The sequence below is a fragment of the Alosa sapidissima genome, chromosome 8 (assembly GCF_018492685.1).
Source record: "Alosa sapidissima isolate fAloSap1 chromosome 8, fAloSap1.pri, whole genome shotgun sequence".
In the NCBI taxonomy this organism is placed as follows: domain Eukaryota; kingdom Metazoa; phylum Chordata; class Actinopteri; order Clupeiformes; family Clupeidae; genus Alosa; species Alosa sapidissima.
Window position 1 is genome coordinate 24379112 of NC_055964.1, and position 24464 is coordinate 24403575.

At 43.9% G+C, this 24464-nt stretch overlaps 2 protein-coding genes across 9 annotated transcripts; one reads left to right on the plus strand and one right to left on the minus strand.

Moving 5' to 3' along the window:
• Positions 1-705: 705 nt before the first annotated feature.
• On the plus strand, positions 706-4643 carry tbx16 (T-box transcription factor 16). Its single transcript, XM_042099860.1, has 9 exons — positions 706-759; positions 1035-1191; positions 1454-1556; positions 2048-2212; positions 2443-2589; positions 2701-2771; positions 2884-2966; positions 3090-3306; positions 3652-4643. Exons 1-9 carry the CDS (start codon positions 744-746, stop codon positions 4145-4147), a joined length of 1455 nt encoding a protein of 484 aa, XP_041955794.1. The 5' UTR covers positions 706-743; the 3' UTR covers positions 4148-4643.
• Positions 4644-11323: 6680 nt separating this feature from the next.
• klhl22 (kelch-like family member 22) lies at positions 11324-24464 on the minus strand. Of its 8 annotated transcripts, none has more exons than XR_006033615.1 (9): positions 24226-24463; positions 23014-23298; positions 22287-22452; positions 21549-21860; positions 19750-20162; positions 16056-16248; positions 15081-15314; positions 12805-14402; positions 11324-12618 (listed from the first exon to the last, which is right to left on the minus strand). XR_006033615.1 is itself a non-coding variant. In XM_042101302.1 (9 exons), the coding sequence occupies exons 3-9, from the start codon at positions 23238-23240 to the stop codon at positions 14061-14063; spliced, it is 1887 nt and encodes a 628-aa protein (XP_041957236.1). In that variant the 5' UTR covers positions 23241-23298; positions 23859-23924; positions 24226-24464; the 3' UTR covers positions 11324-14060. The 8 variants fall into 8 exon arrangements, 4 of the variants coding, with proteins under 4 accessions (XP_041957236.1, XP_041957235.1, XP_041957237.1 ...); XR_006033614.1 differs by having other exon boundaries at positions 11324-12658; XR_006033612.1 differs by having other exon boundaries at positions 11324-12764.

Consider the following 24464-nt stretch of genomic DNA (forward strand, 5'->3'; position numbering starts at 1 on the left):
ATGAAAAATATTAAATCCACAAATAAATGAAGGTGTTGATTGTGGTTTGTGCTCACTGAAATGTCCATTCCTAAACCTATGAAAAAAGAGAAAAAATAACTAAATAAAGTGTGTACTCAGCATGTGGCTTCCTAAAGCACCATCTGTCCTATGAATATGACCTGCATGTGTGTTAAAATAATGCATATATTTACTTTAAAATTCCCCTGTAAGGCTATGATGTTCTCACACAGATTATATGGATCTCTGGGGTTCTTCAGTGCCCTATAGGCTCTGCTGGACAGGGGGGAGGCCCGTCCGTATTTGTTTAGAAGTCTTTTAGCAGTTAATAAACATGCGTTTCCCCCGTTTCCCCCCTTCCTGTGGGGTTGCTATCAGGGCTTTGCTAAGTCTCTTTGATTTCGCCCATCCTCCTATCAGAACATGACATTGACTCCTCATTGAGCCACTTCAAAGCCTGGGAATGGCTCCCCTGGCCCCGCCCACCGGCCAGCTCCCCTTAAAGGCCAGGGACACCCCCTCTGGTCCCCTAAGCGCAGACGTCTGCACCTCTGGACTTATTGGATTGCTGACCTCCCGCCTGTCCCCCCTGTCCTCCTTCCTTCCTCCCTACCTCTGGATTTTAACTGCTTGCTCCCAGCATAGAAGCCCTGTCACAAGGTGACTGGGCTGGTTAGACGGAAGGAACTTTTCTCAGGATCTCGTCTTCGTTCATCTACTGCCGTTTGTAATCTGGAGCAGTGATGCAGTCCATCAGAGGTAAGGGATGAAGCCTGATAGGCTGGTTTCTGTTGTACGGTTTCAGGCAGTTATATGGTACTGGGTATTGGTCATGGATAATGGGTATTTGTATTGTAAAAACAGAAGCTTGATGTCTGGTAGAGAAACCATTTTCCTACAGAGAAACTGTTGATGATACCCGTGTTCTGGGTTTCAATGTCATTGTGACTCAGTGTCAGTGCGGATGTATCAGAAGCATAGGTCATTTCCGTGTTGATACTAAATGTCACAAATCTCTCTGTCCTGAACCGAAGACCTGAAGCCCAACTTCAACATCCCTCCTCCCCCGTCCATGCCTGCCGGACCGGAGCACTTCCACCAGGGCACCATCAAGATGACCCTGGAGGACTCGGACCTCTGGAAGTCTTTCCATGAAATTGGCACAGAGATGATTATCACCAAGCCTGGCAGGTAAGACAGCAACCCGGCCACCCAACTCTATCTCAGATAAATCACCATTGCTAGTATTTACTACTCAGAGAATATGAATCAGAATTGGGTTTTTTATTAAATTGGCTCTGGACGTTGATGTCTAAAATAAATATGCAATATATTTAATGCAATATGATTTATACTTTAAGATAGTGCTGCAAAAGCATATTAGAAATTAAATTACACATCTTGACACTCTTGATATAGTTGTGTTCAACAGCATGGTGTTTTTTTCTTTCAGGAGAATGTTCCCACATTGCAAAGTCAATCTTTTTGGGTTAGTCCCCTATGCAAAGTACATCTTGTTGGTGGACATGGTCCCCGTGGATAACTTCAGGTATAAGGTAAGAACCAACCATAATGCTTTTTTTCAATTTAACCTAGATAAGTGGGTATCATTTGTGGGGCATTTGATGTGACTCTGTGTCTAATTGAGTGAAGGAGAGAGACTCAAGCAATTGGTGTCTCTCAGTATTCGCAGTAAGCAGACTGTTCTCACCTCGACACCACAACGATCACACTCTCTCTGTTCCATGCCACATCAAAGGCCATTATCTCTTCCTGTTGTTCTAGCTCCTGCTGGGGTCCCACTGTTGTCCCCGACCCCCAACATACACACACACACACACACACACACACACACACACACACACACACACACACACACACACACACACCTCTCTAGGCATGCAGACAGGCAGAATTATTAAGAATATCATTAAGAACCAAACAACTTATCCACCTATCAAACACTCATCCGGGAGGCATACTGTGGTTAAGGTCACTCTGATCCCCCCAGCCCAAACCCTGACCTCTGCTTCTCTCTGTCCACCAGTGGAACAAGGACAAATGGGAGGTGGCTGGGAAGGCCGAGCCGCAGCCCCCCTGCCGGACCTACCTGCACCCGGACTCCCCAGCTCCAGGCAGCCACTGGATGAAGCAGTCCGTGTCCTTCCTCAAGCTCAAATTGACCAACAACACCCTGGACCAGCATGGCCATGTAAATAAATACCTACTATACTTTACCTGATTACACATTTTTGTATTTATTTTGTATTTTCAGCTTTCAGAATTGTTTGATGGAAAACCATGTGGGTGTGGTTTTATTTCAGTCCACTATGGGTTCACTGTAGTGGCTTAGGAGATCATTGCTTTGACATTAGAATTAGAATTGAAATTAGATTAGAGTACATGGCTCTAACCGTGTGATGTCACTACTGCTTCCTTCAGATTATCCTGCACTCCATGCATCGCTATCACCCCCGCTTCCACATCGTCCAGGCAGATGACCTGTACAGTGTCCGCTGGAGCGTCTTCCAGACCTTCACTTTCCCAGAGACCTCCTTCACCTCAGTCACAGCTTACCAGAACACCAAGGTTAGTCCTGTAGGGTTATGTATTTAACCCTGGGTCAACTCCATCAGATGATGAGACCATTTTGTGCTCTGTGTGCAGTATTGTAACCAGAAAATGATTGTTATATTACAGATTACAAAGCTGAAAATTGACCACAACCCTTTCGCTAAGGGTTTCAGGGATGAAGGCACCAACACAAAACGGTAAGGCACCAGTGAACTGCTATCATGAAATGCATGCGTTCTTCATCCTAAGCCTGACTTCGGCATGGCCATGTGGACTGTGTCCGAATAAACATTTGTTTACTTTTCTTAGACGTGCTAACAGAGGCCAGGCTGACCCAGAGAGAATGGCGAAGAGAATGCACACCATAAAAGTTGACCCCGAAAGCCCTGCAGGTATGGACGCGTCAATTCTACGATCAAGCTGATCTATCAGTCCAGCCCAGTCTATCTATGTATCCTTAGTGTCCACATGTCCACTGCTCATTACTCTTCTGTCTTGCTTTGCTTCGTGTGTAGACTTCCACCGCTCTCCCTACGAGGCGTACGATGGCGAGCCACCCAAGACGAAAGAGGTGGAGGGGGTGAAGGAGGAGCGCTACTCCCCGTGGCCAGTAGCTGACCGGGAGAATAGCCACAGCATGCGCACGTCTGAGTCCCCACTGGGACCCGAGGGCAGGGACATCTACAACACAGAGCAGCTTGTGCCTGGACAGACATCATACCCGCCATACAGGTATACACAACACTCACATCACTCTCATTAATAATGCAAAGCACTGGGAAGAGAGAAGTACTGAGACTGCGTATGTGTCTTTAGACAGCGTGCTCTGATGTGGTCTCCAGGTCACAGTCACGCCTGATAAGAAATGCCTGACTGTGATGATAAACAAGCACACAGAGAACTGAAAGAGAGAGAAAAAAAGACACTGTCGCTACTCGCTACATCCACTCTATTCCAGTTTTATTTGAATCCGAAGCACTTTTGCGGCTCTCAGCTACACTACTCTGGCAGTTTCAAGTTCCTGAAAAGGAATTAGAATAATAAATAATCTTTGTCCACTTTGTCCCTCCTTCTCAGGTTCCATGAATATGGCAAGTCCCCCTCTCCATCCAACTCCAGCATTGCCAGCAGTGGCGGCAGTTCAGGGAGGCCCAGCTTCGAGTTGTCCCGCGTCTCGGACGTCGCCACGGTTCCAGAAACCACGTCCGGGGTCATCGCCACCCACAAGCCCCCCGCCACCGAGATGGCCCCCCTGCCAACCTCCTGCCCTCCCCAGCCCGCTGTGGGTCACCAGGACTACACGGGCGTCCTCAACATGGCCATGGCTCAAGCGGTTAGCAAGCCGGCCGGCGTACTGGGCCACCACCACCACCACCTGTACGCCCCATACGGTGCCGAGCAGCACATTGGACAGTGGAGCGGCGTGGGCGCGGCGTCCAGTCAGTACCCGGCTCACCCGCCGCCACACCTGCCCACCGAGTACAGCACGCAGGCCACCATGCACCACGGCTACCCCCACGGCAACGTGGCCGACTGGAGCCAGTACCCGCTCTTCTCGTACTCCTGCTGGTGAGCGCCGGCGGCCACAGCAGCGCTGACTAGGCAATCACCGGGAAAAAATAAGACTGTCGGCAGCTCAGGAGAGGAAGAGGACCGGGAAGCAGACTGCAACTCTTCTGCTTTGCAAGGAGGGTACAGTCACAGCCTCTCTCTCTGTGCTAAAAAAGACCTCAACTCCCTCGGCCCGCTCATGCATGCTGTTTTGCACTGAAAGACTGTAGAAGCTGTGAGGAGGCACACACTGCCAACTGAAAGAGGAGAAAAAGAGACTGTGTTTGTGTGTGAGAGAGGGAATGAGAGAGCGTGTGTGTGATAGACAGTGGGAGAGAAGGAGAGAGAGAATGTCCACAGGCCGAGAGGCCAAGAGCACCTTCTGTTTGAACACAGGCACAGAGATGGCCTACTTGTCATCACGGAGACACTGGAATGAAGTGAGCAGTAGTAAAAATGACTTGCATTTGTCCTTTTTCTTCACTTTGAAAGTTGGTATGGGGGATTATTAACGTTTATAGAAGGACTTCTGTTTGTGATTCCTTGTTACGTTACCATGGGCCTAGAAAAAGTCTGCTTTGTTTTGACGTGTCTATTTATTTAGTGTTTGGTCTTAATGTCCTTTGCTGCTTAATATTATTTTTATAATATAGAAAAGGGAATAAAGCATTTGTGTGATGTAAATGGATGTACTAAAATTGCTATGTGATTTACAGATTTAAGTGTTTGTGTCATTAATTAAAGTGTAACACAATTGTAACGGGAGACCTCTGAAGTTCCTGTTGCCTCAAAACAATGAGGAATAAACAGAAGTACTGTTACGCATTGAAACTTGTTGATATTATGAACACACACTGGCTTGTGGCCCCTTTCTCTTATTGAGTTAAATAGATCATCATTAACCAGCAGACTTCCAGGTAGGTATATTTCTATAATTCAAATAAAAGGTTTCAATAAACACATTTCTATAGGGCAGTATTTCTAGGACATCCCAGCCAAAACAGATTTCTTAGTAAGAATGGGCATTTATGGACTTTGCATGTTCTTACAACTACATTTTTAAAGGTGCTCTGATCTATGTTAAGTGGTTTCTAAGCTAAAACATTTTTGTCACATACAGCAAACATCACCTCAACATCCACTTGCTGCCTGTACCCTGAATATACTGTAAAAAAAACACGGTCTCTGTGGACAGCCCAGGCTCCAAAAACGGCAACAAAAACAACTTGGTCCAGCCCATAAAAACATAACAAACTGTTCCAGCCAATCACCAATGAGATGTGCATTTAGGAGAGTTTTAATTGCACGAGGGGGGGAGTAGCGAGCTAGCTTTCGGTTTTGTTTGAACATCAAAAGAAGTGACGTTACCCAACATCGCTGAGAGCACCTTTAATTTTGGTTTAAAAATATTTTTTGCATTTTTTTGCATATGGTTGAAGTATAGCAGTTTCCTTACAACCTTTGCATGATTTTACCTCAAGTACCTGCATCAAGTATGTCTGAACTTGTTTCCTGAGTGGCTCTGGAAAATGGCCTCCTTTGCATGGCATAAAAAGAAAAGGCAGGAACCTTGTGCCAGACTGTAGGGGAAATGGAATAGACACATCAGAAGTGCGCTCAATTGATGAGTAATTAGAAGCCATGTGTCAGTTCCCAAAGGAGACACAGTTCTCCTCTCCCAACCTGAGAGAACCATAAGCTAATCAAACATGTGGGCCAAACATAACTTCATACATGAACACCAATACATTTCTAGAAAGGTCATTAGGATGCTAGTGGGATGAAGTTAACGTCATCAGATGTCAACAGATGGTAAAAACCAGTAGACCTTACAACAACTGTGTGATGTGCAAAACGTATCTTAGGCTTTCAAAGACAGCAGCAAAAATAAGCATTCTGCCCGTAGGGTGGTGGTAGTGTAGTGGTTAAGGAGCTGGGCTAGCGTGCAGTAGCCTGAAAGTTGTCGGTTCAATTCCCGGCTTCCACCGTTGTGCCCTTGAGCAAGGCACTTAACCCCAAGTTGCTCCGGGGACAATGTGATCCCTTGTAATATAGCTGACATATGTAAGTCACTTTGGTCAAGAAGTGTCTGCTAAATGTAATGTAATGTAATGCTCCAAACTCCATCCCTCATCATGTATATCCAGACTCCTACAGACTGCGCCATTATGCATTTGTTTGTTTGTTTGTCATTCCTCTTTTGTTGTAATAAAGACCACGCCTCACTTTTACCTTCTGTGCTCTAAAGACTCATTGGCACTGGCTGTGGGGGGTATAACTCACAAAACAAAGCACGAAACGGCCATAGGGGTCTGTGTGAAAGAACCTTAAGTGCCATGAAAATGGTGAGGGCTGGGGGTGGGGTCTGGGCTTTTCACAAGTCCAAACGCAGAGCAGCTCTGATTGCCCACTTGGCAGGGATGTCAGTTGCTAATGACAGCCGTAAAAGAGTCGGGAGGTTGAGGAAGGCTGGCGGTGGTGATAGTGTGTGTGTGTGTGTGTTTGTGGGTTTGTGGGTGGGGGGGGGGTGCATTCAAGATCTACAACAACAAATAATTTTTAAGACCTCTTCAGACAACCACAATGAGGGTAAAACAAAGTGTATCCCCAGGGAATATGTTGATAGAGACCTCTTCCACGTGTGAGTTTTGTACTCAGGTTCATTACAAGGTATGATTAATGTTGCATTTCATTATATGCATAGCGTCCAACTTGGCAAAGGTGTAGGTTAGAAATGTTGCTATCCATCAAGGCTGTCTTTGCAAGTCAGGGGTGCATTGCCGAGGACAATTCAGGGAAGACCACAAGATCAGAGGACAGCCATATTCCTCCCTAACACATCCTGTCCTGTGTTTGTCTCATGTGTTGAGTAGTGAGCGTGGTCAAGAAACTCCCACAATACAAAAGACTCCTGTAGGTCACGTGTAAATATGACCCACTTACTGCCTGGACAGGCAAAACACAATGCAGTGGGGATACCCATTGTTTCACCAAATATATACCATTTCATTTGGCCACAGCGTGGTCTTACAGTTTTTTCTGAATGCTTAAACACATTTTTTGTAACTATGGCTTTTTTTGCAAAACTCTACACACAAATGGCAAAACCACTCACTGAGTTCGCAAAACTAAAAGCACAAACACTGCTTTGCACTCAGTTTGCAATTTTGTAACACACACTTTGCACAACTGTAGGCACAATGGCTATTATTTACACTATTTTGCCAACTCTCTGGCACACTTTCTCATGTGAAAACTGTTTTAGATAATTAGTTCACTTTGCAATCAGCCTAAGCACTATAAATAAGCCACAGGTAATGTACAATGGGTACGATGGAGTGAGCAGGAAGAGTGAGAAGAGAAAAAAAGACAAAAAAACAGTCTACATGTGGGGATATTGTCATGTCAGGCCTGGATACGTCATTCCAGAATATATTTTTCCCGGTGCCTTGGACTAGGACATTGCATGTGATGTAGACCGAATTTTGAGAGAGACGACTCGATGTAGACTGATATGTTTTGTCTCAGTGAAATGCTATTTTGTGTTTTGACTTGGAAAAACACACTTGTGTTTGTTTTGATGTGTGTAAATAAACACTAGTACTTGAAGTTGGGATCCCTGTATGTTTACAGAACTATGACAAAAGTATGACCTCAAACTGACATAGTCTACCTTGTGCACAGAGAAAGCAAAAGCCAGATGTGTTTTTTATTCATACCATCAGTGTGTTGTTGGCACATTGTGTGCTTACTATTGTGATGGCTTGTGTTTACTGTTAGATACGAAAACACAATTTTTACAAAGTTGTGAAGAGTTAAGCAAGGTGTGTTAGCTTTTGCAAGAGAACTACAATGTTTTGCTGATTGGGTGAGAGGTTTTGACATTTGTGTGTAGAGTTTTGCAAAAAAAGCCATAGTTACAAAAAATGTGCTTAAGCAATCAGAAAAAACTGTAATTGAACCGTACTGTCCTCAGGTAGCTTCAGATTTGAGGTGAAAGAGTTGACACAGTGGACATGGAAATGGAGAAATGTGTTTCAGTGAGGTTCCAGAGAGAAATGTGTTTCAGTGAGGTTCCAGAGTGAAATGTGTTTCAGAGAGGTTCCAAAGAGAAATGTGTTTCAGAGAGAAATGTGTTTCAGTAAGGTTCCAGAGAGAAATGTGCTCCAGAGAGAAATGTGTTTCAGTGAGGTTCCAGAGAGAAATGTGTTTCAGTGATGTTCCAGAGAGAAATGTATTTCAGAGAGAAATGTGTTTCAGTGAGAAATGTGTTTCAGTAAGGTTCCAGAGAGAAATGTGTTCCAGAGAGAAATGTGTTTCAGTGAGGTTCCAGAGAGAAATGTGTTTCAGAGAGAAATGTGTTTCAGTGAGGTTCCAGAGAGAAATGTGTTCCAGAGAGAAATGTGTTTCAGTGAGGTTCCAGAGAGAAATGTATTTCAGACAGAAATGTGTTTCAGTGAGAAATGTGTTTCAGTAAGGTTCCAGAGAGAAATGTGATTCTGTGAGGTTCCAGAGAGAAATGTGTTCCAGAGAGAAATGTGTTTCTGTGAGGTTCCAGAGAGAAATGTGTTTCAGAGAGAAATGTGTTTCAGTGATGTTCCAGAGAGAAATGTGTTTCAGTGATGTTCCAGAGAGAAATGTGTTTCAGTGATGTTCCAGAGAGAAATGTGTTTCAGTGGGGTTCCAGTGAGAAATGTGTTTCAGTGGGGTTCCAGTGAGAAATGTGTGTCAGTGATGTTCCAGTGAGCCTCAGCCTCAAGCCTCTGTGATGTTCCAGTGGAGACTCTTGGCTTTCTTATTCCCAGGGCTGATAAGGATCGGGGGGGGGGGGGGGTCCTTTACGCTTATCTAATCTCAGGCAAACAGTGTAAAAGTCGGTCATGATAACAACATCAAGACAAACGTCTGGTCTGAACTTGTAACCTATGGCTGAGTTCAAAGACAGGGCAGAGTCTGTTTTCTTGACAGTGCTGCCAGAAAGAAAAATAAAATCCATGACCCACATCCAGGTGAAAAACATCAACAACAACACCATTGACCTCTGGCAGAAGTGGACAGTAAGAACATTCTAGAAAGTCCTGAGTTATCAAAGAGCCTCAGAGCCAAATCAACGTCATACAAGAAGCACGCTAGTGTCCACTCCTTATCAACAGACAATCAGGGCACTCATGACCTGGAGTCGTCATGATATCAGCTGATGGAGCTGAAGGGATCATGGCAGTGAGTGGATATGTACACCCACTGCATGGGGAGCCCCTGGAATAATCTAATTCATTAACTGTTATTCCAGAGCATTCCTTGTTTGCAGACTGAATTCTCACCATCTGCATTCAGTGGATTCAGTCAGATAAGAACTCAAGGATGCATGAATACTATGCAGCTATTTACCAAAGGCAAATTCAGCTCAACTCAAACTAAGGTCGAATGAGCTAAACAAGCAAAAAAAAAAAAAAAATTTCGTCAACAACCCAGATGGTGAGAGGAAGCTGAGGTGTTAGGGTCTCGCCCCTCCCTCCCCACTCTGGTCTTTAGGGCAGATGACATGTGTCATGTGGTCAGCAGGGGGCTTTTAAAGTACAGAACAGACTCCCCAGGTTACTCTCAACTTTCTCTTCTCACCTCTCCTCTAATGACACACAGACTCTGCCCCAATACACACACACACATATCAGAGGAGAAAAGGTGTATAAGTTTAGGGTTATGTCAACAAATGTATGTGTTAAAAAGCATCTCAGAAAGTATATTATGAATAGAAGGGGAAAAAACAAGATCAAGCTCAAAAGAGTGCAACTTCTTTAACGACTCCCAAGACAGCCATGGATTAGGATCCACTCAGCATAAAGCTTCCAGCAGGCCAGGGGCTTTCAAAGCCCCTTTGGGCAATATTAAAGTCCAATTGCCCCCAGTAATGGAGGCAAAAAGGTTCAGAGCAGGCTAGAATGGGTGATTTAACTCAATGTGTCCCCAGGTGGCACCTAATGTCAAAATGAATAGTCTTTGTTGTGCAGAGGGAGAGGGCAAGACTGAGCGTGCTCAGTAGTCTACTGTACCATAGCACCTTTAAGTCTTTCACTTTAACTTCAGTGTCTGTGATGAGAGACCGTTAACACACTTGATTTGGGTGGCCAACATCAAAATCTTATGCTACTGCCACATATAGTCCCATGACTATTGCTAATATCAGACTTCACATTTTTCATTCGTTACCAATTAATTTTGGGATATTCTAAAAATAATATTAGTTAGAATCTATTTCTAAATGTAAAACTTCATAGCACAATGTTGGCCAATTCAGTGTTGCAATGTATTTGTAAGCCGAGGCATTTTCCCCCAAGAAAACATGTTAACTTGCTAGCCAGCACTAAATGAACCAACTGGATTCTGTTTTCAATAATGTAAAACATTCTTCCTACCAAAAAATGTGCTAAATGTGTCCATTTAGTTGTCTTTCTGTCCACCATGAATCATAGTGGCACACCCATCAAGCCTCTTCATATGGTTATTCAAGACTTTGAATACTAGCCCCTGACTTATTGTATTGTGGATCAAATACTTTGTTTTCTTTCTTACATGCCTAATAGCAGATTTATAGTATTTTAATTATACTGCACACAATCTCATGTGAGGGAAACGTTCTGACACACACACTCATGCAATCACACACACAAACAGCTATGAAAGAAAGAAAGAAACAATACCACAGCTGATTGGAGGTTATAAATCATTACATTGATAACTTTTGGTTTTGGGAACAGGAACTAGTAAAGTCATAAATCCTCTTCACATAACATAACAGACTGCAGTAACACTGAGCAGGCAGCCGATGTAGAAATGTGAGCGTATCTGAGTGGCAACGACACATTCTCAAATAGCTAAAATCTCTATGTGTTAGTGGGGAGGAGAACTAGGGATAAAGGGACATCACCACTGGCCAGGCAAGCCTCTGGAAGGGATATTGTTACACCAAACAATGTCTCTCTGAATGACTATTCCTGACCCAATAAAAGTGATCGCTGGTGTCAAAGTCAGTTTTTAGCTCCACTAGGATTTCTTGTGCATATAGACTAGTAGTATTATCTTCCGGCCACTCAATCAGTCTCCTTACATAAAGCCCTTGCCAGCTGCTAAATGCATTCGTACCATGTAAATATTCTACATATACATATGATATGTAATATATGTGATCTATTAGCTTGGATTACATAAAGATAAAACCAGTACAGGTGTTTAATTCACATTATACAGCTCTTTAAATGTCAGTCTATTGACAGTGAACATCAATGTGTCTTAACACAGACATAAACACAGATGGCAAAGAACATGAGTGAGCTGGCTGTTGATTTTTGCATGGCAATGATGAACTTCAGTGTAATTGCACTTTGTCTCATAAAGCATAGATGGTCAACATGTGTCCATCTTCTTTTCCATCTAAAGGGTTGAAGTGAAGAATGAGGCACATTACAGGAATTAAGCTCCAGTGATGCATGTGCAGGGAAGGAGAATAAACAAGGCACAATGGAGCAAAAAAACAACAAAACAAAAACAACAAAAAAAACCCATAAATGTCCTAATCTGCTTGTTTATGTATGTTATTTTAAAGTGTGTAAATGTGTGCCCATTTTATTGGAGCAGTAGCCCATAATTAATTGCAACAGTGAACAGAAAGCACTGTAAATTAAAAAAAATGATGTGCAGAGTATGTTTTCCAACTGAAGTTCTCTCTAGTGATGCCAACTCCCTCTAGTGACCAAATTGGTACATGGCATTGTATTGTAAGATAAGCAAAGTGCTCTCCCAATACACAACTTCTCAGAAAACCTCTTTAGCAAAAGCAACTGAACAAAAACACAAAAATGACTAAAAACAACTTGAATAACTGACCATTACACACCTACATCAAACCACATCACACATGACCACGGTTCTGTCACTAATCTTTGTGGCATCCTCACTACATTCTTTGGCAAAGACATCTTTTACATGCAACCACTTCAAAACTTCACAGCTCTAATGAATTCAGAAACATGGAAAACAAACACATGTAAGTAACATTAACAACACATAAGTAACATTATTAAACACATGTAAGTAATTTATATCAGTGCTTCTCAACACGAGGGCAACCAGATCATTTCTAGGGGTTGCCAGATTGTGTGAAAAAATAACATTATACATGAAACCATCACTTTTCACCCATTAACTCTAATTTCCATTGCATTCCAAACAGTGTTGCTGCTCACACTAGGCAGTCTATCCTTAGCTAAGCATCAGTAAACTGTATAGTCCACTGTAAAGTCCATCTAAATTTTGAACCACTTAAAAATTTGCTCTAATAAATTCAGAAACATGGAAAACATACATCTGTAAGTACCTTATATCAGTGGGTTGCGAATTTCTGAGGGTTGCCAGATTGTGTGAAAAAATACACCTACCAGATTATTCTTGAGGTGAGGGGAAGTTTGAGAAGCACTGCTTATATGACAACGCACAAACCTATGAGAAATCATGAGTTTTTTTATGACGACGCACAGACCTATGAGAAATCATTAGTTTGAGAATCACTGCCTTATATGACAATGCACAAACCTATGAGAAATCATGAGTTTGAGAAGAACTGCCTTATATGACAACACACAAACCTATGAGAAATCATGAGTTTTTTTATGACGATGCACACACCTATGAGAAATCATGAGTTTGAGAAGCACTGCCTTATATGACAACGCACAAACCTATGAGACATCACACACGTTTTTTTTTCATTGAAGGCCCTCCCACTTAGCTTACTCAGACCAGGCTGCCTAATGAATACACACCAGTATTGGAGATGGTCAACAACGATGACCGTCAAAATCCGAAGCCTTGAAGTAATAAAGCCAAAATCATAATCACGTGCACAGTTATTGCCAGCGTACACTTGCAATCTTGGATAACATTAGTCACAGTTTTAGCTGCCTTAATAAAGCCACTGATTAAAAAAATGAAGAAATCCCCTCGTCTGGTCTTTGGTGAACCTGTATTGACCACGATGTCCATGAAGGAAATAGTTTCTTTACAACAGCAGGAAATTGGAGATCATTTCTTGTGTGTTTCCCCCACAATACATATGTGTCCCCTAGCAATAACGTTTGCATTCTTTCACTATAGTTTTGACTTTGCAACGGAGTGCAAAACTATTGTGAGGGAACGCAAACGTATGGCAAGGCAATGCAAAACTTATTACAAAGGAACGCAAAACCATTGCGAAGGAACACAAAAGTATCTTAAAAAACAACAACATTCCCACCATTTCCCTTCGGGGACTCCGTAAGTTCAGAGTGGAATCAGCGGCAGATGTGTGGGGGCGACACAGAGATGGACAAAAGAGCAACATGGAGCGCAGTGTGGGAACGAAGCAGACGTGACCAACCCTGAATGCAGCCGCATGGTTAAAAAAAACTCTGAGCACAGTCGAAAAATAAATCAAAAGGAGGATCACACTAGAGGCTGCAGAATAAAGAGCTGAGAGCACCCAGTGTATTGCAGCAGTGAGAGGCGGGAAGCTGAGCGTTTCTTTCATGCGAAACTCTGTCGATGTGTACAACTGTGATGCGTACCAGTGTGAGAACTGCGATTATGATGTGATGCATCTGTAAAATCTCATTCACAAGTTAAGTGTCAGACAAAGGCCCAAACTGAAGTGATTAAAATGTCATTTTTGCTGAAGAAAATGTTGAAGCTGCAGTCTTTTCCGCTGTAGTCTTCTGGTGCGAAGATGGGAGCTTGGCGAAATGCTCTGCACCATCCATTTCCATCATGTCACATCACAACAACCACTGACCTCCCCGATGAGCACACCACGTCACAACATGGGCCACCCACCGCTCATGACCGCCAGCCGCTCGTTATGGGGGCGGGGCAGTGTGCGTGTGTGGACACAGGGGAGGTGTTGGAGGTCAGTCCTCGCTGGAGTTGTCCGAGTCGTCCCAGTCCACCTCCACCCAGGAAGCCTTGGCGTGCTGCTCCCAGCTGCGGGCCTGGCTGAGGACAGAGTAGGGCAGCAGAGCCACGCAGGCCGACAGGCCGGACACGCGGTCCTCCAGAGGCGTGCCGCTCTTCCAGCAGTCCAGCTGGGGGTCGTACACGTGCACGTACTTCATGCGACTGCCCTTATTGTGCGAGCGCCCGCCCAGGATGTAGATGCGGCCATCGAGCACGGCCAGGCCCGGCTCGCCATGCCCCGCAGGCACCGGACACACCACTGACCAGGAGTCGGAGCGCGGGGTGTAGCACGCCACCTACAGGTAGAGACCGGACACAACAAAATTAAAGAGACATTAAAATGAACCTACTTTCACATTTACGGATGATACAATGCTCCATGCTACCATGGTGATTGTCACACAAGAACTCATGTTATGAGGACACACACACACACACACATACACACTGCTGTGTAACTTTATTTTGAATTAGTTCAATACCTTTTGAATGTGTTTCAGTGAAACAATCCTTCCTAACAATAGAAAATAAAATAGAAACTGTCTGTACCTGGTGGCTAATTTATGCCTCTCTTTAGCCCTAAAATGAACGCCTCAGACATCTTTGTGTGAGAAACATCTAGGAATACACAGAAACTCTTCAACTATCATCTGCATGTGATATTAACTATACACATATGCACTAATATCAAAACATTCACCACTATTAAACAGATGCAAATACATTGCTTCAAAAAGATCGTCATAGGTAGGATTAGACACTATACACATATGCACTATTTCCCAACGAATTATGTTATAGACCCTTTCAACAATAACAACAAAAACAATGCTTGAACGTTCTATTTGGGCCCCAATCTACTTCCTCTGCATTAAGATAACATATGGAATGTTAAAAAGGAAGCCTTGTGGGGCCAACTATGATGCTGATAATGGAACTCTCTTGAAAGGGTCCATTAGCGGACGACAACAAACCTTGAAGACATCCCTCCTGTAGCCACAGCCGTCGTTGCTGCCGCCGATGACGTACAGCCGCCCGTCGAGGGCTGCCATCCCGTGCCAGGCTCTCTCCACAGGGCCCTCTGCACATGCCGCCCAGTGGTTGGCACTTGGGTCGTAACAGTAAGTCTCCTTCAGGTAGACCGAACCCCTGCGCCCGCAGGCGATGTAAATCTTCCCATCAAGCACTGCTCCGGCATGGGCATACACCTATAGGGGCCACGATATACTCAGCAATTTAAGGAACTTTTTACAGAACAAATATAGCAGCACTCTGCTGCATAAATGTGCAGTATTGTATGATATTCACAATGTCAAAAGTTTTCATTCTGGAAATTATGGTTTAGGTTTTTTTTTGTTTATACACAACATTCATGAACTTAACATGTCCACAGCCTCAAATATTCCCCACCATAAAAGGTCCCCACCCAGTGAATAATAGTGTTCAAAGGCATAAGCTGTTATAAGCCATCATTTGCTTGTCTATGTTGCATGTGTTGGTCTAAAGGTATTGGTTGTGTGTGTTGGACAGTGGTTCTCAAAGTGTGGGGCGGGCCTCATTAGTGGGGAATAGAGACATGACAGGTGTGGTGCCGATCTTTATAAAGCCTTTCTTTGACAAGGAAGATCATAGATTTAAAACAAAATAGCCACACACAAACATAGAAGTCATAAACAGACCGAAATATGAATTAATATCTGATCCGAGACGGGAAATGTAACGTGGTACCAAAATGCAAAAAACATATTTTAATGTTACCATTTTGCCAGGTTGATGGGGTCAGGTGGGCCTTGAAAATACCACACCTCCAAAGTGGGGAATGACAGAAACAGTTTGAGAAGCACTAAGGAAACAGTGTTCAAAAGGATAAGCGAGCCATCTTTTCCCTGTCTCTGCTTTGTGCGTCTGTCTCAGTGCATTTGCTCTGTCCACTTCCCTGTCTGCCGTACCTCGCGTTTCAGCGGCGTCACATGCTCCCATGTGTTGTGGTGCGGGTCGTAGCGCTCCACGCAGTCCAACTCGTTGCTATAGTCGCGACCCCCAATGGCGTAGATGTAGCCGTCCAGGACGCAGACACAGTGGTCGGCGTGCTGCTGCTGCAGAGGCTCGATGGTGCACCAGTTGTTGTGCCGCGGATCGTATCTACAGTCGCAGAGAAGGGGCGGCAGGGTTTTTAATTAAACATCAATTTTTATTTTTTTTAATTAAACAACAATTTAATGAATTTCCAAAGACTTTGCAGGCTCAGTTTTCCCTAATTAGGGTCTCAGTCTCTTTAACTAGGGTCTCTTGCCCTTTCCTGGCCCTCAAGGATTTCAGGGACCCGTGGGAACACTGTTTAAACCTCAACACACTGAGAGGTCTTTTCAAGCTGGGCTCCATGGTGAAAAAGAACCCGTTGAAACTGCCCTGGTGCACTGTGCTCCAGCCTGTATTCAAACATTACAGACATCTATCATGTAACGTCAGCCAATATATAGTCACATCACAAATATCCGTATCTTGATCATATTCAATATCTTGATCAGCATTTACTAAATGATGGAAAAAAATCCCTGTGATGGCAGATTGACATCAAAACTTCAACACACTAGTTCGGCTTTAAATGAGATATTTACAGAACACAGACACAGTCTGGCTGGACCTCTGTCAACAACAGAATAATCAAATGAACATGAAGCCAATTACATTTGCATTGCATCATTTCAGCTAGCATTTCTAACTGTGGAACCAAATCCCTATGCTCAGAGCCAAGGGTACAGCACAACATTGTGCTGTTAACACTCAAGAGACTCTACTACATACTTTACTTTGTTACTACTACTATAGTTAACACTTAACACTTACATCTAATGTCATGCACTCAGAGCCATGCATGTGCACTAACAATTGTGGCCACTCTGAGTGCTATACATGATGTGCTGGTTGTACAAGGATACAAGGATACAAGGAAGTTTATTGTCACATGCATATAGTTACTGGAAGTAAGAAATGCAGTGAAATTATGTCTGGTGTCAGCCTATTTGTGCATTTATGGGGGGGGGGGGGGGATTTAGTAGATTAAGTGGCAAGGGCTGCATAAGAAAGGTGGGGGAGGATTGAGATTGGGGGGGCACCAACAAGGAGCACCCAAGAGCAACAGGGGCAAGGAAAAACTCCCTTACCAAGGAAGAAACCTTGGGCAGATCCACGGCTCAAGGGGCTAACCCAACCCAAGGGGTCTTGGTGTGTGTGTTGGGGGGGATGACAGGGGAGATGGGATAGTGTGCTGTGTATGTGGGGAGAGGGCAGTGTGCAATATGTGTGTTGGAGAAGCTTCCTCATGAGACAATGTGCTGTGTATTGGGGGGGGGGGGTGTGTGTGCTGTAAGTAAGGATGTAATGATTACCGGTATAATGGTAAACCGCGATAAAAATGTTGACGATAATAATTACCGTTTTCATTTCAAACATCATGATTATCACTGTTAATTACCGCGGTGTGGAAACCGTGTGTTTAATCCTTCCCAGCTTCATCCGAGCCTGCTTTTGACATACAGTAGGCCTGGTACAATGGAACAAAACTGGTACCCTACTGATTCTGTTGTCTAATTGGTAGTTTTAACTACGATTCGGATTAGGCTACATCTGATTTTAAAAGGCGTAACTTTTTCACCGCAAAATGTGCACTGTATCATGTAGCCACTCTGCTTCTTTTTATGTTCACGTCCACATTAAATCCATTCCACTCACATTATCAGGAGAATACAGTAGCCTAAAGTTTTATTTCGAACGCTTACTTTGGTCTCACTCATTGCATCCAAATAACAGAAATAGCAAACTCCAAATTATGGTAGGGTAAGTTAAGCTATAAGCACATAGCCAATTAAACATGAAGAAAAAAGTGAACGGGACACTTTTTGAAACTATTTCAGCTTGTGTAGGCCTATCAGTGCTTTCTGAACATATTGAACACACTTTTAGAAATACCGTGATAATACCGAAAACCGTGATCATTTTGGTCACTATAACCGTGAGGTTACATTTTCATACCGTTACATCCCTAGCTGTAAGTATGTTGGGGATGTGTGTTGGAGAAGTTTCCTGATGAAATAATGTGCTGTGTATGTAGGGGAGGGGGGGGGGGGGGGCAGTGTACTGCAAGTATGGTGAAGGTACACACACATGCTCAATGTTCTGGCCTTCCGAGGCACTAGAGTGATTTCCATCAGTGTTAAATTGAGTGTAAATCACCCTCCGTTCCGCTGACTAACTCAATTTAGCTGGACTTTGGTCTGGCTGCGTCTGTGTTTGGAGAGTATTGCTACTTTACGACTGAGTCAATTACTCTAGACGCAATGATAGCAATGCCAAATGAGCCCTAGGTTTCCCCAGTACCATTATCAAATGCCAATACTTTATGACAGTATAAGTATAAGTATAAAGTATAAGTATATATACTCTTTTGATCCCGTGAGGGAAATTTGATCTCTGCATTTATCCCAATCCGTGAATTAGTGAAACACACTCAGCACACAGTGAACACACAGTGAGGTGAAGCCCACACTAATCACGATGCAATGAGCTGCCTGCTACAGCGGCACTCGGGGAGCAGTGAGGGGTTAGGTGCCTTGCTCAAGGGCACTTCAGCCGTTCCTACTGGTCGGGGTTCCAACCGGCAACCCTCCGGTTACAAGTCCGAAGCCCTAACCAGTAGGCCACGGCTGCCCCTGTGAGAGATGATCAAGGAAGAAAATAGGTTTCGGTCCACAACAGGGAAAGACTTTGGGCATTGTACATTGACCAGAGGAGAACAGGAGGGGCAAACTAAATAAGCTGGCATCACTGAGGGACTGTGCCATTGCACACAACAACTGTGCCATTGATCGGAGTGCTTTTTCTGGTGACAGCTGTTCATTCTGAGGCAGAAATGTCATTTTAAGCAGCAGTGGAGCCTCTGGGCTCTGGACTGGTAAAACACATCAATAAAAACATCAAAGTCTTTCACGGTCATATGCTGTATGCGACTTTACAGAACAGTATACATTTTAATTTAGCCATTGGCTTATCGTTTTTTTATAAGGTTTGTAAGTATAGCATATATATTTCTATATCGTAGGATGCAGTGTGGATTGGGCATGGTGGATTGGTGGTTGGATAGTCGAGAAATAAATATAAACAGTTATAATCAATTATAAAGATGAAAACGATCCATTACTATAAGAAGAAAGAAATACGTAATTGTTTGCTCTCTGGATAGAAAGAAATGTGGTTTCGACTAGCAGACAAATCAGGTTTACCAAGGAGTACCAAGAATTGACTGCTGAAAAACACCACGCCCATAAGCAGTTAATATTCCCAATGATCATGAGGGCCGATAGCACATTTGCCATGACAGAGGCGCCGACATAAGTGTGCCGAGACTTTCGGTCACACCCATGATTTATCATTTATCATTTATAAACAATGCAATCAAACAGTTGCTAAAATTATTTGTAGATTAATGCAATGCAATCTCCAAATTCAAAGAAGTACACTGCTACTGTAAAGCTTAAGATGACTAACCTTAGAACAATATTAATAATGTTCTCTGTGCAGCATTGAACGTGGGTCTAGAATGCAGGACAATTTAGCCCAAATAAATAATGGTGTGGGCAGTCTCACCTCCAGCAGCGCGTCTCGGCACGGAAGCCGCTGGTGTTCCTGTCGCCGCCCACCAGGTAGATGAAGTTGTTGAGCACGGCGATGCCCATGTTGGACATGCGCGGTGCCCGCTCAGCGGGCAGGCTGCGCCACTCCGACCAGCTCGGGTGGTAGACCTGGAAGCGCTCCTCGTTGTCGTCGAGCGCGCCCGAGGAGAACATGCCGCCGAAGGCCAGAAGGCAGTGGAAGGTGGAACGCGGCTGCGTGAGCGGGCTCTGCATCACCGGCTGCCACAGCTCCTGGCTGTGGTAGTGCAGGGCGGCCGACACAGCCTCGCGCAGCGGGCGCGCCTCATGCAGCCGCCCGAACAGCCGCTGCAGCACGCCACGCTCCATCAGGCAGAAGCGCACCGCCTCCAACATCCGCATCGGGTCCTGAACATGCCCACAGGCACACAAGAGAAGACACAACAAACATGTCAAAAATCAAATACTCAATGGAACAAGGAGATTGGCTCACTGATCAAGTAACACAACCGTATCCCCAGTCTGGTTAATATGATCTAAAAGTGCATGGAAACAACTGACCACAGACTGGGGCAAAGGTGGAGATCTCCATCTTTAGAAAGTTAAAGTCCTACCATTGATTGGTTCTACTTGTGCACTTAACACTGGTGATCTGATCATCTGAAGAGGGAGATTCCAGTCTTCCAGCGAAAAAGCGTAACACCAGTAGGATTTGGGAAATCGTAACTCTCGCCAAAATGCAACCTACTGTAGGGTCTTTTTCTGAATGTACCCGAGTCAAACTTGAAAACCTTTCTTTTTAGTAAACATTCACAAATAGACCCTAGGTTGCATTTTGGCGAGAGTTATGCTTTAAGCATCGGAAGCTAGTTCTCTAAAAATGGAATCCTATGAAGGAAGTGGTTAAGGTGCCCTAAACAAACTCCTACTTTTTGAAATCAGTCGGGTCCCTTTCAATTAGACTACAACTGTCATGATCTTTAACATCTTTCCCACTGCTTACTGAATATGACGGTATCACTAATAAGGGCTAAAATCAGAAAAAGTGATGGCAGAATGTGTGACTATCTCTTGCCCTTTCCTGGCCCTCAAGGATTTCAGGGACCAATGGGAAGGCTGTTCAAAGTTCAACACACTGAGAGGTCTTTTTAAGCTGGGCTCCATGGTGTAAAATAACCCTTTGAAACTACCCTGGTGCACTGTGCTCCAGCCTGTATTCAAACATTACAGACATCTATCATGTAACGTCAGCCCATATAGTCACATCACAAATAGCAGTACCTTGATCATATTCAATAACTTGATCAGCTAAAAAAAAATCCGTGAATTAGTGAAACACACACAGCACACAGTGTACACACAGTGAGGTGAAGCACACACTAATCCCGGCTCAGTGAGCTGCCTGCATCAACAGTGGCGCTCGGGGAGCAGAGCCGTGCCTACTGGTCGGGGTTCGAACCGGCAACCCTCCGGTTACAAGTCCGAAGTGCTAACCAGTAGGCCACGGCTGCCCTTCTCTATGTAAGTGAATAAGTATCGCTTATGCTAAGATGAGGTTAGGTGTCGTCAGAGAATTGATTGGTTGAGAGTGATGCATGTAACCCAAGCTAAAGCTAGTTAGTCGTTACATTTTGTCAATAGGAAAACTGATAAGACTGCTATCTCCGCTTATCTCCTGCTGACGAGTTGTACTAGCAGCTAGAATAAATATGCGATAGGACTTATTATTTTCTGAAGCAGGACTTTGGAATGGGGCCATTGCATGGGAGCAGTGGTGGGGTGGTGCTCTCTCACCTGCAGGCACACCTGGTCCTTCTCCACCTGCTCGGGGGTGTAGTGGTAGTGCAGCGCAGCCTCGTACACCTCATTCTCCGACTCCACCTCCAGGTTGTCGCTGCTCAGGACGCTGAACACCTTGTCCGGGGGCAGCTGCCGGTAGACCGGCAGGCGTGACAGGCTGCGGATGTTCTTCAGCAGATAGCCGTCCACCTTGGCGGCCAGCTGGTCCAGGCCATAGACGTCGGCCAGCTTCTCCACTTCCAGCAGGTTGTCGTCATCCAGCCAGGAGAAGAGGAATTCACAGCAGAAGCCGATCACCTCCTGAACCTGAATGTACACAAATTTATAAAAGAAGAAAAGACACTCCAATACTCCACAACTCAAACAAGCTAGTGCACTATTGAAATACTGTAGATCAATAACACAATAATACAAATGTAATTTATGGGATTCTCAAAGATGGTACTGTTTTGCGCTATACAAATGACAAATATACAAATGACTTTGTTATTATATAAGTCATAATTTAAGGGGTTATTGTCTTTGAGCTTTTTGAAAAGTCATCTATTGAAACATCGTCAATAAAGCCTTTACGTTTCAATTTTTCCCACATACAGCATCCGATTTTGTCATAAGTCTTATAAATGCCCACGCTCCTCCAAGAGCACTATAGCCATAATTGAGCATTCCATGCTCCATCCTATACTCATTGTTCACACATGAAACGCCATTTTCCGCACTAAAGAGGCGTACCTGCAATAGGGTGGCAGCTGATAGCACTTCCTGCACATTGTCCAGGTCTAACTCCAGCTCAGAGGTATAGATGAAGTCCAGTAGTTTGGTCATAGCTACGTAAGTCACACCGTGTACTGAAACCTCTGTCTGCTGCATCTCTCTCAATCCCCCTGCAAACATCCCCCTGCAAAAACACAACACACAAAAAATGGGAAATGAAAGTCATGACATTTGTTCAGATCACATACGCTTGCCCCACAGCCATTGATATAGCATAACATGCTAGAATGTTATAGTGCTTCACACAGTTCTAGTGTATAAAAAAAAACATTTCTGTAAGGGTTCAGTTCAAGCTGCTTATGACTTAATATAACTGATTTCAGTGTAATTCTATTACATGCTTTAAAAACCCAACAAATCTCTATTGTGTTTTGCCAGTACATTATGTAATGTGTAAAACATGTGGGATGACTACGTCTACAACATGGCTGGTCACTTAATTAATTTACTCCGGTGTGTAAACGACAGTCTCTATCTGGAAAGTACCTTGCACTTTGCTCTACAGTTAATGCCAGCCCTTTTAATAAAAAAATAAAATAAAACTGAAAGCAAATGAGCATTACAACATACTCTGTTCTCACAAGTTTTCACTTTCTAATCCAAAATCCCCCTAAAGCAGAAATGATAGGTGACATCGGCCCAGTAGTGGTGCAGGGATCAAAGTCTCAACCATGCTGTCTCAAACCTGAAATAATCACAGGACGCGGCCAGGAGGATGCGATGGGCCTGAATAGGCTTGCCCTCCACGAGGAGCACCACGTCGAACAAGATGCCACCATGCCTCAACGCCAGTAGACCATCCAGCAGGCCCTGGGAATGCCTGCTGCTATGGTACTTCTGCCGCACGCAAGACAGAGATGGACTGACCGTCGCTGACATCCCCATCTGCCTCATCTTGCCATCCTCAGCCATGTCTGAAACCTGACCACTCCAGTTCACATTATCGCAAGTCCTCACTCATGTAGTGTTTCTGTGTGAGAGAGAGACAGAGGAACCTGATTAACCTGATTTGGTGACAGCAATCAGGTTTTTTTTCTTTTCTTTTTTATATGGAGTTAAGGTTCCCAGTGATTAATAGAAAGGTTGTTTAATTTTCACCAAATAAGACAATGATGTTACAATGTTGAATCAAACACTTGACCAGACTAAGTATTTCACTTGCCATATTCCTATTAACATGTTAGCATTACCATATCAGGACTGAAAAACGACACTACAAATCTAGGCTATAGCATATAGGCCTAGTTACAGAGTGCAGATCTTAAAAAATAAATAATGAAAAACATGGAGCAAATCAGAATTGCTCCATGCTACTCAAAACAGAGGGCCTCTTCATGGCAACGTCTAGTTATCACGGCAATGGCACATAGGTTTGCTTACTAAGCTAGCTACTTTATGAGTTTACAGTGAATATGTAGTTAAGATCAGACGTGTAAGCTATTGCAAAGAACATAATTGCAATCTCACGATAATAGCATTAGGCCTGCCAAATCTTACAAAGCACTAAACAGACATGGTCCGACCGCAGACCTATTTTTGTCTGCGGCGGCTGCTGTTGTTGTTGGTGCAATGTTTAAGTTCATGACAGCTGCCTGCCTGTAGTGAAAAGATAAATATTCTGCACTGCTGCACATTTGGGTTTATCTGAACATTCGTAAAAATAACTAGGTCCTCTAAAACCTACATGACAAACTGTCACGTTACAGTTGCACGGGCCTGACATGGACGAAGTGACAGATAGTGGTCGTGGTGTTGTTATAATAGGCAGCAAGCAAACAAACATCATCAGCTAACATTAGCTGTTATGCTAAATCACTTGTTAGCAAGTAGCTCTCTATTGACGCTACCTACTTTAAAATTATGTGTTTTTTCCCCATTGAAAGAGATAAATACGTACTGTTGCAGTCTCCGTCCCTGCGCAGTAAATCTGGTAAATGTCAATGACCACCTCGCCAAAGCGAATCTTAAATCCTAACGAGCCTCTGCGCAGCTAAAATAACTGTCAAGAGTCAATTCACTTTCACTAGCTTACTGGCCCTGGCTACACTGTTTACATGACTGCCTGTGTAGCTGAACCTCTTGCCTGCCTGCTGAGATCACCTCCGTTTGAAAACTGCCATTTCCGGGATTTTGTAC